The 13,302-nt window shown below is 36.5% G+C and overlaps 2 protein-coding genes across 2 annotated transcripts; both read left to right on the top strand.

The window, feature by feature from the left end:
* The first annotated feature begins 23 nt into the window (after positions 1 to 23).
* On the top strand, positions 24 to 1,334 carry LOC149668632 (uncharacterized protein F54H12.2-like). The gene is made up of 3 exons (XM_089840856.1): positions 24 to 234; positions 310 to 498; positions 745 to 1,334. The coding sequence occupies exons 1-3, from the start codon at positions 24 to 26 to the stop codon at positions 1,332 to 1,334; spliced, it is 990 nt and encodes a 329-aa protein (XP_089696982.1).
* Positions 1,335 to 9,199: 7,865 nt separating this feature from the next.
* LOC149668631 (lymphoid-specific helicase-like) lies at positions 9,200 to 10,070 on the top strand. Its single transcript, XM_089840855.1, has 3 exons — positions 9,200 to 9,463; positions 9,541 to 9,700; positions 9,910 to 10,070. The coding sequence occupies exons 1-3, from the start codon at positions 9,200 to 9,202 to the stop codon at positions 10,068 to 10,070; spliced, it is 585 nt and encodes a 194-aa protein (XP_089696981.1).
* Positions 10,071 to 13,302: the final 3,232 nt, after the last annotated feature.

Genomic DNA, 13,302 nt, shown 5'->3' with positions numbered 1-13,302 from the left:
TTTTGGACTGAAAAACAATAAACATGGTTGAGGGTATGATGTCAGAACTGGATTTATTCGCGGTACCACCGGCGAATTACAATGTTGAAAATAGTGACTACGTAATTTACAAGCCTTTGGCATCAATTTCGGATCAAGGCCCTATTGAGTTCTTTGTTCCAGGATCTAATGATCTCTATACGGACTTGGCTAAAACATTGTTACAAGTTAGAGTAAAATTACTCAAAGATGATGGTTCTGCATTAACTGCTCTATAAACGGATGTGGGTCCTGTGAATTTGTTACACGCTGCTCTGTTTAATCAAGTAGATGTGTTTTTCGGAGATACTCAAGTTAATACTTCGACAAACGCTTATCCGTATTTGGCATTCTTTGAAACGCATCTAAATTACGGTGACAGTGCTAAAAATTCCTATCTATCTGCAAAAATGTACTACAAAGATAATCCAGTAGACGCCGCAAAAATGTTTTTAGCTGCGAATAAAAATGATAACAATGGTATGTTGAAAAGGAAAAATCGCGTAGCCCTCTCAAACCCCGTTGATATGATCGGTGATTTACATCTTGATGTGTGTCGAATGGACAAGTTTCTTTTAAATAACGTAGATGTTAGGTTTCGATTCATAAAGTCAGTAAACGAATTTGCTATTATCTCAACAATAGCAAATCAAAAATTTAAATTTAAAATATTAGACGTAACTTTACTAATTAAAAAGGTTAAGGTAAATGCGGAAATAATGTTAGCTCACGCTATGGTTCATGAAAAACATAACGTTATTTACCCTATTAACCGGACCGTGTTAAAATACTTTTCTATTAGCAGTGGTTTAACGGATATTACACGCGAAAATGTATTTATGAACAAAATGCCAGCCCGGGTAATTATTGGTTTAGTTAGAACGGCAGCCTTTAACGGCGATCTGAGTTTAAATGGTTTCGAATTTGCTCATTTCAATTTAAACTACTTGGCCTTAACAATAGGGAACCAAACATTTCCCAACCCTCCGTTTACGCCAAACTATAACGTTAACGAGTATTCCCGAGAGTATCTTTCAAATTATACGGCTTTGGACTTGTTCAAAAGAAATAAAGGAAATTGTGTTTCTTACGAAGAATATAAAGAAGGTAACGTTCTCTACGGATTTGATTTAACCCCGGAAGAGCATGCTAGTGCTGACCATCTATCACGGAATAAACAAGGAAACTTGAGAATATCAATGAAATTTAAGTCTCCGTTGGTTCATAATGTAACGGCTATTGTTTACGCGGAATTTGAATCGGAAATAATAATTTCAAAAGATCGCACCGTGATTTACAATCCCTCAGGAGAATGAACACCGTAGAAATAAACGAATTTTTAACGTGTGAATCCGTAACAAAACCATTTTTTCTCGGTGTTTTTGCCTTTGATCAAAAACCATTACCACCCAGACAGAAAAAATATTGTTTTTGTTTGAATACGGAACCAAAATCAAGCCGAGGCCTTCACTGGTTAGCAATCTACGTAGATAATGGAATAGGTACCTTTTTTGATTCTTACGGAAATGATCCTTTTTACTACAATCTTGTAGACCTTAACCTTTACGCTAGTAAATGGTATTTTAACAACGTACCTATACAATATCCTTTGTCAGAAACGTGTGGACTACATTGTATTTTCTATTTATTTAACATGTGTAACGGCTATACCCTAGATATGATTATTCAAGACTTATATAATCCTCATGATTTAATGTATAACGAAGCAATGGTACTTTTGTTTATGTGCAATCATTTATTAAATCATAAAGACATGTATTGTAATCAATAAACTTTATTCGTATAAATCGATCCATTTATTTTCCGTCTTTCGTCTTTTGTTTTGTCGTCTTACAGTTATGATTGATTCTTCTTCTTTTGGTTTGGAATTTTTTTTAGGTTTCCTTCTTAGTTCAAGCGGAGAGTACAATTTTTTCAGTTCTTGATATTCGTGAATTACTTGGGCCATACTGTTTTTCCTATTCTTTTTAAACCTTTCAGGATTTGGTAATACAGTAGATACTGGAGCAGTAAATGTAAATGGCGGAGCTGGTGCTGTTACTGCTGGTGACTGCGTTGGCATCACATTTGTAGGTGTTGATGGAATTATATTTGGAGGCATTAGATTAGGTGTCGATGTGGGAACCATTGGAACTGGCAATGGTTGTACAATAGAGGGTTGACTTAATTTTACGGTCGGTGGTTCAACAAATTTCTTAACGTTTAGAAACTTTTGTAGCGTTGTCAAATATTCTCTCAATTTTGTTTCCTGGTTTTTCAAGAATTTCACTCATTTCTTTGTCTAAATCGGATAGTTCTCTATCTACGGTCGACAAAACTGTCGAAGCCGGAACTAGTATCATTTTTTTCATCGTGCAGCGTTAATCGCCGAAATTACACTAGGTACCAATGTTCCTAGTAGTAAAGGCCAGAATCCTCCTGTTTGATTCGTCATCAAACGACGTTTCTTTTTTAATGACAAAGATTTCAAAGCTAATCTTCTTATAACCCTTTTATGACTCCTAAGTTTTGCCTTTTGAGCCTTGGTGATTGGCAAGCCTCCAGTTGTAATATTATGACAAATATTGCAAATAGCTTTTATCTGAGCATTGCTACTATTTTTAAGAATTTTTTTTCTTTGTTTACTATGTTTTAAAACGTGTAAGAAGGGATAGTGTGGACGAAGTGATCGGGGTACCATCGTTATGGTAAATAATTTATTTTGGCGAGTTCACGTTAATTTAATCCTCGACAAAAACTATCATAGGACCATCAGAAGGAAGGACATTGCTCCTTAAACGAAGTTTATCATCTTGGTCCTGTTTACAATCAATTAATATATAACTATGCGGTTTCTCCGTAGCCATTTCATAGGCTTTAGCTAAAAAATGTTTCTTTTTGGGAAACGTTTGCCGTCCTAGGTATTCAACAGCGGACGAATCTCTCGGAGATTTATAGATAATTATATAAGAACAATTAAGACTTATTGTCCTGGCCTCTTTCCCCTTAGCGAAGAGGTTCTGCGTAATTAAAATCAACGAGGTATTGAGATGATGAGACCCCTTGACAAACCAATCAGAAATTTGACTGCTACTATTACACTCGGATGATAAGTCGTCGAAAATCAACAGATTATTTTTAGTCCTATCGAAGAAATCTTCGTCATTAGGCGGTAAACCTTTTATAAAATCGATATTTCCAATTTTTCTTTTTAATTCGTCAAATTTTGGTTGATACATAGAATAACAATAAACTATACGATCTGGAGGTGGCTCAATCATTAATCGACTATTTTCCAACAATTTAAATACAAATGTCGATTTTCCCGACATAGTTGGTCCGGAGCAAACCATTGATAAGGATGAATAAATTTTAATCTGCATGCCATAATTTATAATAAGTGAATAAAACCTTTTTTAGAAAAACGTTAATATATACGTACGAAAAAGGCTGGTGCAAAAGTCGTCAAGACGACCTCGTGGATATGTATCCCGCGAATTACGTTGAAGAAGTTAAGAAGTAATTGTCAAAAATTGCGCTTAATTGAAAAACAGCAGCGCGTGTGCGCATCTAGGGACTAGAGTACGTTACTTGAAATAAACCTCAGAAACAGATGAAATCGTTTCTTCGGTCTCTGCCCCCTCATTTTATTAAAAATGAAAAGAACGAAAAAAGAAATATCAAGGACAAATAAACAACAACAATATCTATTCATTTAAAAAACAAACTCTTAATGAAACATCTCTTAGGATTGAGTTCGGGTTAGGTATAGGGTTCGAGGTTGGTTACGGTTAGGGTTTGGGTTACGGGTGGGGTTTGAGTTCGAGTTACGGGTTGGGATTTGAAGTTTAATAGGAGTATAGATTGAGGTTGAGTGTTTCAAAATGGTTAATATTTCCCCGCGAATTACGTTGAAGAAGTTAAGAAGTAATTGTCAAAAATTGCGCTTAATTGAAAAACAGCAGCGCGTGTGTGCATCTCGGGACTAGAGTACGTTACTTGAAATAAACCTCAGAAACAGATGAAATCGTTTCTTCGGTCTCTGCCCCCTCATTTTATTAAAAATGAAAAGAACGAAAAAAGAAATATCAAGGACAAATAAACAACAACAATATCTATTCATTTAAAAAACAAACTCTTAATGAAACATCTCTTGTTTGTAAAGAAAAACATAAAATAAATGACACTATTAAACATTGTGGTGAACTGTTTTATTATTAATTTTAATTTTCTTAACCAATCAATTAAGTTATTAGGATATTATTTCTGTATTTTTCATAATAGAGTTGAATTGCCTATCTGTACTAGGTTGAATTCAGGGTTCGTACAAACCTGGGAAACTGGGAAAACTAAGGCAAAAAATTCAGGGAAATTTAGAGTTTATGGTAAAATTCAGTTGGAGCGGCGCCTGTACGTAATTAACTGTTAGAACGCGTCTTCTATTGTAGGTCTTGGAGTAGTGTTACGGTTAATGTCTTCCCCCATAAAACCGTGTTCGAAGGGATAATTATTTGACGGACTATGCCAATCAGTAGTTTGTTCGCAATCGTCAGCATCTTTTAATGAGAATAATGGTTGTAAAATGCAGTTGGAACACCAACTTTTGTTATAGTTCCAGATATAATAGTGTAACGCATCTTTACTATTAACCTGATAGTGATCAGTTAACTGTTCATATTTAGCGTTTAAACAATCGTTTAAACTATGATGAAAATAGCAACCGGGACATATTCGTCTATAATTTTGAGGGCAACCACAATAGCAAATTTTTGCAAAATATTGGTAATGTAAATGATTTTGTTCATTTGTTAAGATAAATGGTGGCGTTTCTATCCGATTGCGATGCACTAGTTCAAATTCTTCAAACGTTAAGGGAATGAATTCGTCGAACACTATTTTTCTCTCTATAGACGATTTTGATTTACTTATATCCAAATCTTCGAAAGTTCCAGGTGGTCGATGTTTCTCTACTTCGGCGGCTTTAAAAAAGACTGATTCTATTTACCCCCAAAAAGTTTTCGGTATAAAATTTTTTACATCGTTAAAATTAAAATATCTTTCATTATGCAACTTATATTTAAAAACATGCATCAAATTTTTTATAGCGATATCTTGTAAAGACGTTACTTTAACGTCTTCTATTTTTTGTTTTTTTCTCGGAGATTCTATTATATTTTCTTCTTCCATTTCGGTCACAAGAGCGTGTCTCTTACTTTGATTCGCTGTATAAAATAACTATTTCCCTTTTACTAAATTTTCTAGTCCATTTGAAAAGTATAAAGTACTCACCTTTTTATGGAAATTTGTTATAGCAAGTTGTTAGTAAAGTATTTTCCGGTCCGAATGATTCTCGTCCTTTAAGGTATGCTGAACCGAGGTTCATAGATTTTTGTAGAACGAAGTCTATAACCTTGACGTCACACGTATATTTCGAATTACCTTTGACGCCAACCTTGTTTTCGCTTTATAAAAACACCTGTTAGTTATAAGAGAGAAAAATATAACACGGTATAGGCGCTATATTATTCACCTTAGGTATAACGAAGCCTCGGATCCTAGCTAGCTTAATAGTATTTTATGGAACGAAGTCTATAACCAACAACTGTTAAAGGAGCAAAATATATTTTTATCACGGTATAGGCGCTATATTATTCACCTTCAGGTATAACGAAGCCTCGGGTCCTAGCTAGCTTAATAGTATTTTATGGAACGAAGTCTATAACCAACAACTGTTTGTTATAAGAGAGAAAATATATTTCCAATTATCTTTGACGTCAACCAACCTTGTTTTCGCTTTATAAAAACAACTGTTTATTATAAAAATATATCCTTTACAAAAGTAACCTTGGTTCGCTTGTTAAGGACTCTCGCTAAGGGGATTCGAACTCGTGATACATAGAACAACGAGTTTAAAGGCAGATACGTTAACGAGCGAGCCAATGTTACTTGAGGGTGTATTCGGTTGATGACTATAGTACCGTGGATTTATTAATATAATATGATTCTTTCCCCCCGTGACGAAAAGTATATCTGCTGGATAATCAAGTTCGCTACTAACCATAAGTTACTGTATTCAGATCTAAAAACTATCAAATTCTCCCCGCCATAATAATAGTCATGTCTTTATCGAATATACCTTCTCTGTATACCTTGGCTAAAGAAGCGTCGCGCGAAACTTTTAATATACTATACGAGTATGAACTCGCTTCTCGGCATGATCTTTATTCGGGTTGTTTACCAACTCATATCGCTACTGAACTTGAAGAAACACTCGCTACCGCCGGTCAGTGCCTCGATTCAAACATTTTAAACTATCTTTCGGCGCAAGATGTTTTCGACACTCGAGTTAAAGCGCATTATAAACTTTCATTTCTTCAGTACAATTATGTTATGATGCACCCCTCGGAATTACCTCACAATATTCCCGATTGGCGTCACGGTAATCATGTTGTAAAAGACTATTTTAAATTAGAAAATGTTTTTGCGTGCCCCAACAAAAACACACATTACTTAAGGTGTCACGAAAACGATTCAAAACGTATATTAAAACTTTGTTCCACGTGTTATTACGATATCGATATGAATATTGAGAAAGACTTTGATCAAGTGACCCGTGTAAAATATCATTCAATTATAGATAGAAACGATATTTACGACAATATCGTTCTGGATAAGGGTAACAATTGGTGTAACAATTGCTACACTACCCCCTTATTCACTATTTTTCCGGAAACCATTTGTAAAGAAACATTTAAAAATATTTACCACGCCGTTAAACGTCCCCTAATATTCGATGAAACAGACGTCGAATTCAAAATCTTAAAATACCCCCGCTTGTAATATTACTTTTAATGTATAAATTTAAACTTTACCCCCCCAGTTCCCGTGTAATTTAAAAATCCTTGTAAAATATTGTTTAATTTCTGTTACTTTTGTATTATATTTCCTATATCACGTAATACGTGGGGTACATGTGTATTTTCACAAAGTTTCTGTAAGACTCAATATCATATTGATCATAATAACACGTGAAACAAAGTTTTTTATTTAGTTTATTATTAGTGTATTTAGTTTATTATTATTAGTTTATTTATATATTGTGCATTTATAACATTAAAGTAAAACGAAATAAATTTCCTTACCTACATCCCCAATATCACTCCAAAATTATTACGATATTTTTCGTTTGAATCAACTAACCATTCCACGAACATCTGTCACGACAAAACGGAAACAGTAGGTGTACCATTCTTGAACGCTTTTCTCCCAATGTTAGTTCAATATAAACCAACTAGTTTTTTCTACCTTTGGCTGCATAGTGATAATTTATCTTGGTTTAGTGTAGTTTTAGAGTGTTCAATTGTGTTTTATTATAGATTTATTGTACCTTAGTGTATTTTATTTACTTTTAGTGTATTTTATTGTGGTTTTTTTATTTAAATCAGCAATTATACAGATCATAAACAAATAACATTGAGATTACTTGAATATCAAGTATAGATTAACTTAGTTTTGAAAAAGTCAATATCGTTTATGATACAATTAAAAAGAAATGGCTCGTCAATTGGTTGGTTAGAACCAAAATCATTTCTATAATTTTCCAAAACTTTTTCATAATCAATTTTTTTCAAGGCTTTAATGAGGTTTTTTTGCACTCTTTCATTCCAATCACTTTCCTCTAATTCACATTGTACATCGTGAGCAATCTGGTTTTGACAGGCCTCGTTTTGACAATATTTGGTTATTTCCAATAATATTTCAGTCAGATTCTTAAGAACAGCTTCTCTCATGGATTCCACGGCTCTAGTTTTCTCTACCAACTCATTGTCAAGCAGTCCTCTAATTTTTTTTAAGTGTTCCCAAGAAGTATGATTAAGGGAAATTCCCTCGCCAGAAGCGTACATGACGTTATATTTTTCACATTTTCCTCTAGTGTATTTTCTAATGTCCAATATACGTTTCTTTCCACGGGTAAAACATTCCAATTTCAAATTTGAAGTAGTAGGATATAACCAAACGGAAAAACGCGGCGAATTACCCTTGAAGAACGTATCAATCTCGTTGGTATACTCAAAGATATTACACCATAGGTCCTTTTGCAAACATAACTCTACACCCGTATCAGTCCTTTTCCAGTAAACCTCCGGGGATAAGACGTTACCGATCCAAACCTCTAATTTATCCGCTACACTATGAACTTGACACATCTTCATTTAACAATGATAAAACTATGCCGCAGCCCCTTACGCGACACAACAACTCTTTGAATGACGTCACAGATACAATTGTAGAAGATTTAAGCCTTGGCAATGTACGTTTAAAGCTTCCATTCGTCTCTTATCAATGACGTCACAGATACAGTTGTAGATTTTCCCGCCAATGACGTCACAGATACAGTTGTAGATTTTCCCGCCAATGACGTCACAGATACAGTTGTAGACAGGACTGCCAGATACCCGCGCAATGTTTTCCCGCCAGGGGGCGCAGCCGCCAGGGGGCGCGCGGGGGGCCCGCGAGTTTTCCCGCAACGGGGCGCGAGGGGGCGCGCAAGTTTTCCCGCCAGGGGGCGCGCAAGTTTTCCCGCGAGGGGGCGCGCGCGAGTTGGGGGCGCGCCAGGTGGCGCGAGTTTCCCAAGGGGGCGTGGCGAGAGGGCATTGACACTGTGACCTTGACATTCTACACCTACACTCTACACCTACATTCTACACCTACAGAGGTACGAAGTGTAGCCCTATACTACTTAGGTTGGAGGAAACCAGTGTACTAAATATTTGCGAAATCGGTTGAAATGCGCGGACTTTGTTGCATAGAGAAGATTTTTTTATACTTCTAGGCGCCATTTATTAAGATGGCGGCGGATTGGAAAAATCTTTCTTAGTATGTTCCCGCAAATTTTCAGCCTTCCAGGGCAAGCGGTTTGAGTTGGGCGTTGATTATCAGTCAGTCAGGACTTTGATTTATAAAGATGTAGATCTGAGTAGTTCAAAAGATCGTTAGTGATTGATTAATTAAACATTAAACGGGTTATTTTCAAAATAAATGCTAATGAGCTCATGGTCGAGTATTTAGGAAGTTAAAAAGCTACTCGCATCTCTTACGAGTTTCTCAATATGTTGTTATCGAGTCGAGTACTCGCGCACCACTCGTGTTAAGAGTCCTAATTTTGTTGTTGGATAACTTCATGAACTTTGTATCATTTAACTGGCATGTTTTGATATTTTCTCAAATGACGATACTACTCGATATTTTGCACGACTATTGCGTCACGCGTGAATACAAATTTTGTCGCTTGGACGGGATAATGTCGTTAAAGGATCGCGCCGAGAACATCAGCCAGTTTGAAAATGATCCTGAGAAGTTCGTATTGCTTATAAGTACGCGTGCTGGTGGATTGGATATTAATTTGGCCATAGCAGACACTGAGATTATTATTGATTCCGATTGGGTGAGTGTATTCGTTTAAACCCGCGCCTGCCATAATTTAATTAAAATTTATTTCCTTTCAGTTATTGTCACGAAAAGACTCCGCAGCGCCAATTGCAAGCCCAAGATCGTTGTCACTGCTTTGGGCAGACTAAACCCGTGATAGTTTATCGTATTGTGACTAGCAACTCGATAGACGAGAAGGTTGTGATTCGTGCTAATGCCAAACCAAAGCACGAGAACGTGATTAGGACGAAAAGTAAAGTTTCGTTACGTTTACTTCGCAAAGTACAACGTCGAATACTCCGTGTATTGTATTGGACGCGACGTTTCTTGTTACAAATTAAGGCGACTCAGATAGCTACTGTGTACTTAATTACACACTCTACTACTCGCGTGTCCAGTTCAATTAAATTATTTTCCTTTCAAATTATAATCCTACATTTAGTATTCGTATTTGTTTCGCAGGGCGTCTCAGAGGCAAAAAAATTACAAAAGATCTGATAGTCGAGTATTTAGGAGAACTACTTAAATCTATGGATAAGCGAGAGTCAGAATTGCCAGCGCAAGAAGGACAAATCTTTACGGAAGAACAATTAGAAATGTTAATGGACAGATCTTTCAGCTAGTGAACGTCTCGATCAGAACCAAGACCGTTTCTTAAAGACATAAATACGGAGACCGTAACTGTTGAGGTTACAACGGAGAAGTTCTTAATACATAATTTCTTTTTTTCTCACCTGTTTTGTACTTGATATTTCATTCCACCTTTGGTTTAAAGTTACTATTTTACCGTCGCGAATATTATTGTTTTTGACTTTTTGTTTAACCAAAGAATTTTGTTACACGCATTAATTTGTGTACCTGAGAGTTTCCATTACGTTTACTCTGCAAAGCACAAAGTATATTTCATTCCACCTTTGGTTTAAAGTTACTATTTTACCGTCGCCACATCAGCCGTGTCACTACAAGATCTAATTATATAGCTTTTAGTGTAGCTATTCTCGTTTTTCGATTTATAAGACTGTCTGATCCCTAGACCTTTGATGCCTTCGCTCAGTAGGTGCTTACGGATAAGAGCTTCGTTGGCTCTAGCGGAGCAGTTCCCGATGAAGTAACTCCTATATTTTTCCATTACTCTTATCTTGCATAGTGACGCACGTTCTTGTGCCATTCTGCCCACGTAAGGGTTATGAAACTTCCCTTTATTAGTCTTGTTCTTAGGTTCCGGTTTATGGGAGGCGCTGGTACGTCTGGATTTAGCCTGCTTTGGGTGTCTCTCCCGTTGTCCAGGTCGTCGTTGGGGTTGAGATGTGGGATTTATTTTGTTTTGTTTGTTTGTTGGTCTGCTCAGGGCTACATCTGTGTAAGATGTTTTTTGGAAAACAGGTTGGATTCGTGGATCTGGGTAATTTATATAATTTCTCTAGTTTACTGAACTTTTATATTATTTCTCAAATAAAAACTATAGTCTTACTTCAATTTGTTTATTTTTATATTTTAGACAATTAAGGCAAAATTGAAGAAAATAATTATTAATTTTTAAACTACCTTTACAAACATTTTAAGCAAAAACGCTTTCTTATCTATACACGGCTTTACACACAAACTCATTCCTATGGTCACTCTGTATTCGCCTTGGTTTTCTTTCACCATCAAGTATCTTTTTCAACGCCTTTACTATAGTATCTCCTTTCTTATCTTTCACCGGTTCAACGAAAGCGTGTTTACTAAAAATATCTATACAAGCAAGTATATATCAATAGCCTTTGTTTTTTTTGGAAAGTTTCTGAAGGTCAATGGGGTCGGCTTGCCATTGATCGTCTATACCGTACGCGATGGTCTTATTTCGATTATATCGCCACCTGGTATTTTTATGTAGAGTATAGTTATCTTGCTTTTGTCAAAATTCTTTAACGTTTTTTGTCGTCACTTTGAGACCCTTCTCTTTAGCTGAACGATACAATCCGCGAATACCAATGTACCCACCAGAGTCAGATACGTCATAATAAATATTTTCTAGCTTATTCATAAATGGTACTATTTCCGGATGTGCGTGTCGCATAGTATAATATTAAGAAGTCGAAAACTTCGATTATTACGAAACATAATATAATTAAGACGCCGGTTAATATTTTTGGATTTTTTGAAAAGGATTGAAATAATCTGGACACGATACCTTCCGCTACAACTTCTGCACAACGATCCATTTTGAGATACGAAAGGGAAATAAACGCTCATAACTCGTGATAAACGTTTTATTTGTAATTACAATCAAATCGTCACCCATTGATTAAGTTTGGGTGGTGTCGCGTTAAACAATAATGATTTCAATACACGCGCTCTAGTAGGGTTTTTGATAAATTTTTTCGGTACATCGTTATTTTGCAATATTTCGTAGAAGCTTTTGTAGCCCGTTGTGTCGGTATTTGGTATGGTTTTTCTAACCGCATCGTAAATTAAATCGACAACGTTAGATCCGGGCACCACCCTTCCCCCAATTTCCATTTCTCCAAGTTCGTTCCACGAAATATACCTCAATGTCCAAGTATACAACGATATCGCGTCAGGAAGCATGCTCGGTGGAATAGAAGTTGCAATTTTTTCGTACCAGGTTTTTTTCACTGATTGATTGTGTTTTTCAACTGGTTTCCGATTAGATGCAATGTGTCGTTGCATAGTTTGATTATATAAAGTTAATTTCTCCGATTCGCAAATACGAGGGTTGTCGAGAATAGTTTTCATTTTTTTATCCAAGGATGGTATGTCCGATTCGAGAGCGACATCTTCGGTATTAGTATTTTTCATTCGAAGTAAAGCGTCTTCGGACACCAAAATCATTTTCCGAGCCATTTATTTATTTATGGCATGATTTATGGCAGAGCCAGCAACTGAACTAATGATTGAGAGTAACGGTGCTAATAAAATTGGGAGAAAACCTCCTTTCTGAACTAGAATCTGTTTTCTCTTAGCAAGTGGATTTTTTCTACAAAGTTTATGCAACACAATACGGTGTTTCTTCGATTGCATCTTTTGCCCGTCTGTTAGTTGAATGTTACCGCGTAGTACATTTACACAACATTCGACTAACGCTAATATAGCGTCACGATTCGATAGTTTTAGATAGCCCTTCTCTGTTTCGCGTTACAAGTACTCAAAAAGTTTAAAAAATTTAAGTTTTTACACATCGGATTCGACGTTGATATAGTCATTTTATTTTTACGTGGGACTGTCCGAGATATTGAATCATATGCCTCCACAGTAAGAGGAAATATGGGAATTAGACGATCCCTTCATCCCCCCAGCTGCCCCAAGTAACCCAGAAGATTTCCCAATCCAATTCAAACCCATCCTCCTACAGAAACCCAAGAAGAAGAGATAAGGGATCGGCCAAGGTTCAACGATTACCGTAACACCAATATAAGACCAGATATTATCACGGAGGCCAATGGTGATCGATATTTCATGTTGCATCCCCTTACCAACAGCCACAACTCGCAAAATTACCCTCGACGAATTAACATTCAAAGAACAAAGTTTTACGGGTATCGCGACCATCAGAACCCGTCTGTGAGACATCGCAGCTCCATGACCCCCCAACGTTTCAATGAGATGCCATTGAGAGAAGATGCGGGCGTCTATCCCAATCCCCACGCGACATGCCGGGAATGCCAAATCGCAGGTCATTCAATTAATGAATGCCTCACAAATATCCCCTTACCTCTGAACACACAAGCCACGGACACCAACGATCTGATCCAACGTACGATGGGAGAAGGCGAGAACCACCAAACACCTCATAGAAGATGGGTAGATGGGTGTTGCCCAGTAACTTCACCATACCCGAAAATTTATCACGCC

The sequence above is a fragment of the Phalangium opilio genome, unplaced genomic scaffold (genome assembly GCF_054372755.1).
Source record: "Phalangium opilio isolate 3A_F unplaced genomic scaffold, DU_Popi_V2 ptg000055l_1, whole genome shotgun sequence".
Classification (NCBI taxonomy): domain Eukaryota; kingdom Metazoa; phylum Arthropoda; class Arachnida; order Opiliones; family Phalangiidae; genus Phalangium; species Phalangium opilio.
The sequence above is the reverse complement of the archived record's forward strand: the minus strand, read 5'-3'. Positions and strand labels throughout refer to the sequence as shown.

Excerpts from the sequence above, each read along its gene's own strand:
- LOC149668632 (XM_089840856.1), top strand. The coding sequence starts at position 24 with ATGGTTGAGGGTATGATGTCAGAACTGGATTTATTCGCGGTACCACCG. Across the intron at positions 235-309 it reads AAAATTACTCAAAGATGATG|ATGTGTTTTTCGGAGATACT; the intron begins GTTCTGCATTAA and ends TTAATCAAGTAG. Across the intron at positions 499-744 it reads GAATAAAAATGATAACAATG|CTCACGCTATGGTTCATGAA; the intron begins GTATGTTGAAAA and ends AAATAATGTTAG.
- LOC149668631 (XM_089840855.1), top strand. The coding sequence starts at position 9,200 with ATGAACTTTGTATCATTTAACTGGCATGTTTTGATATTTTCTCAAATG. Across the intron at positions 9,464-9,540 it reads TTATTATTGATTCCGATTGG|ACTCCGCAGCGCCAATTGCA; the intron begins GTGAGTGTATTC and ends TGTCACGAAAAG. Across the intron at positions 9,701-9,909 it reads GAACGTGATTAGGACGAAAA|GGCGTCTCAGAGGCAAAAAA; the intron begins GTAAAGTTTCGT and ends TTTGTTTCGCAG.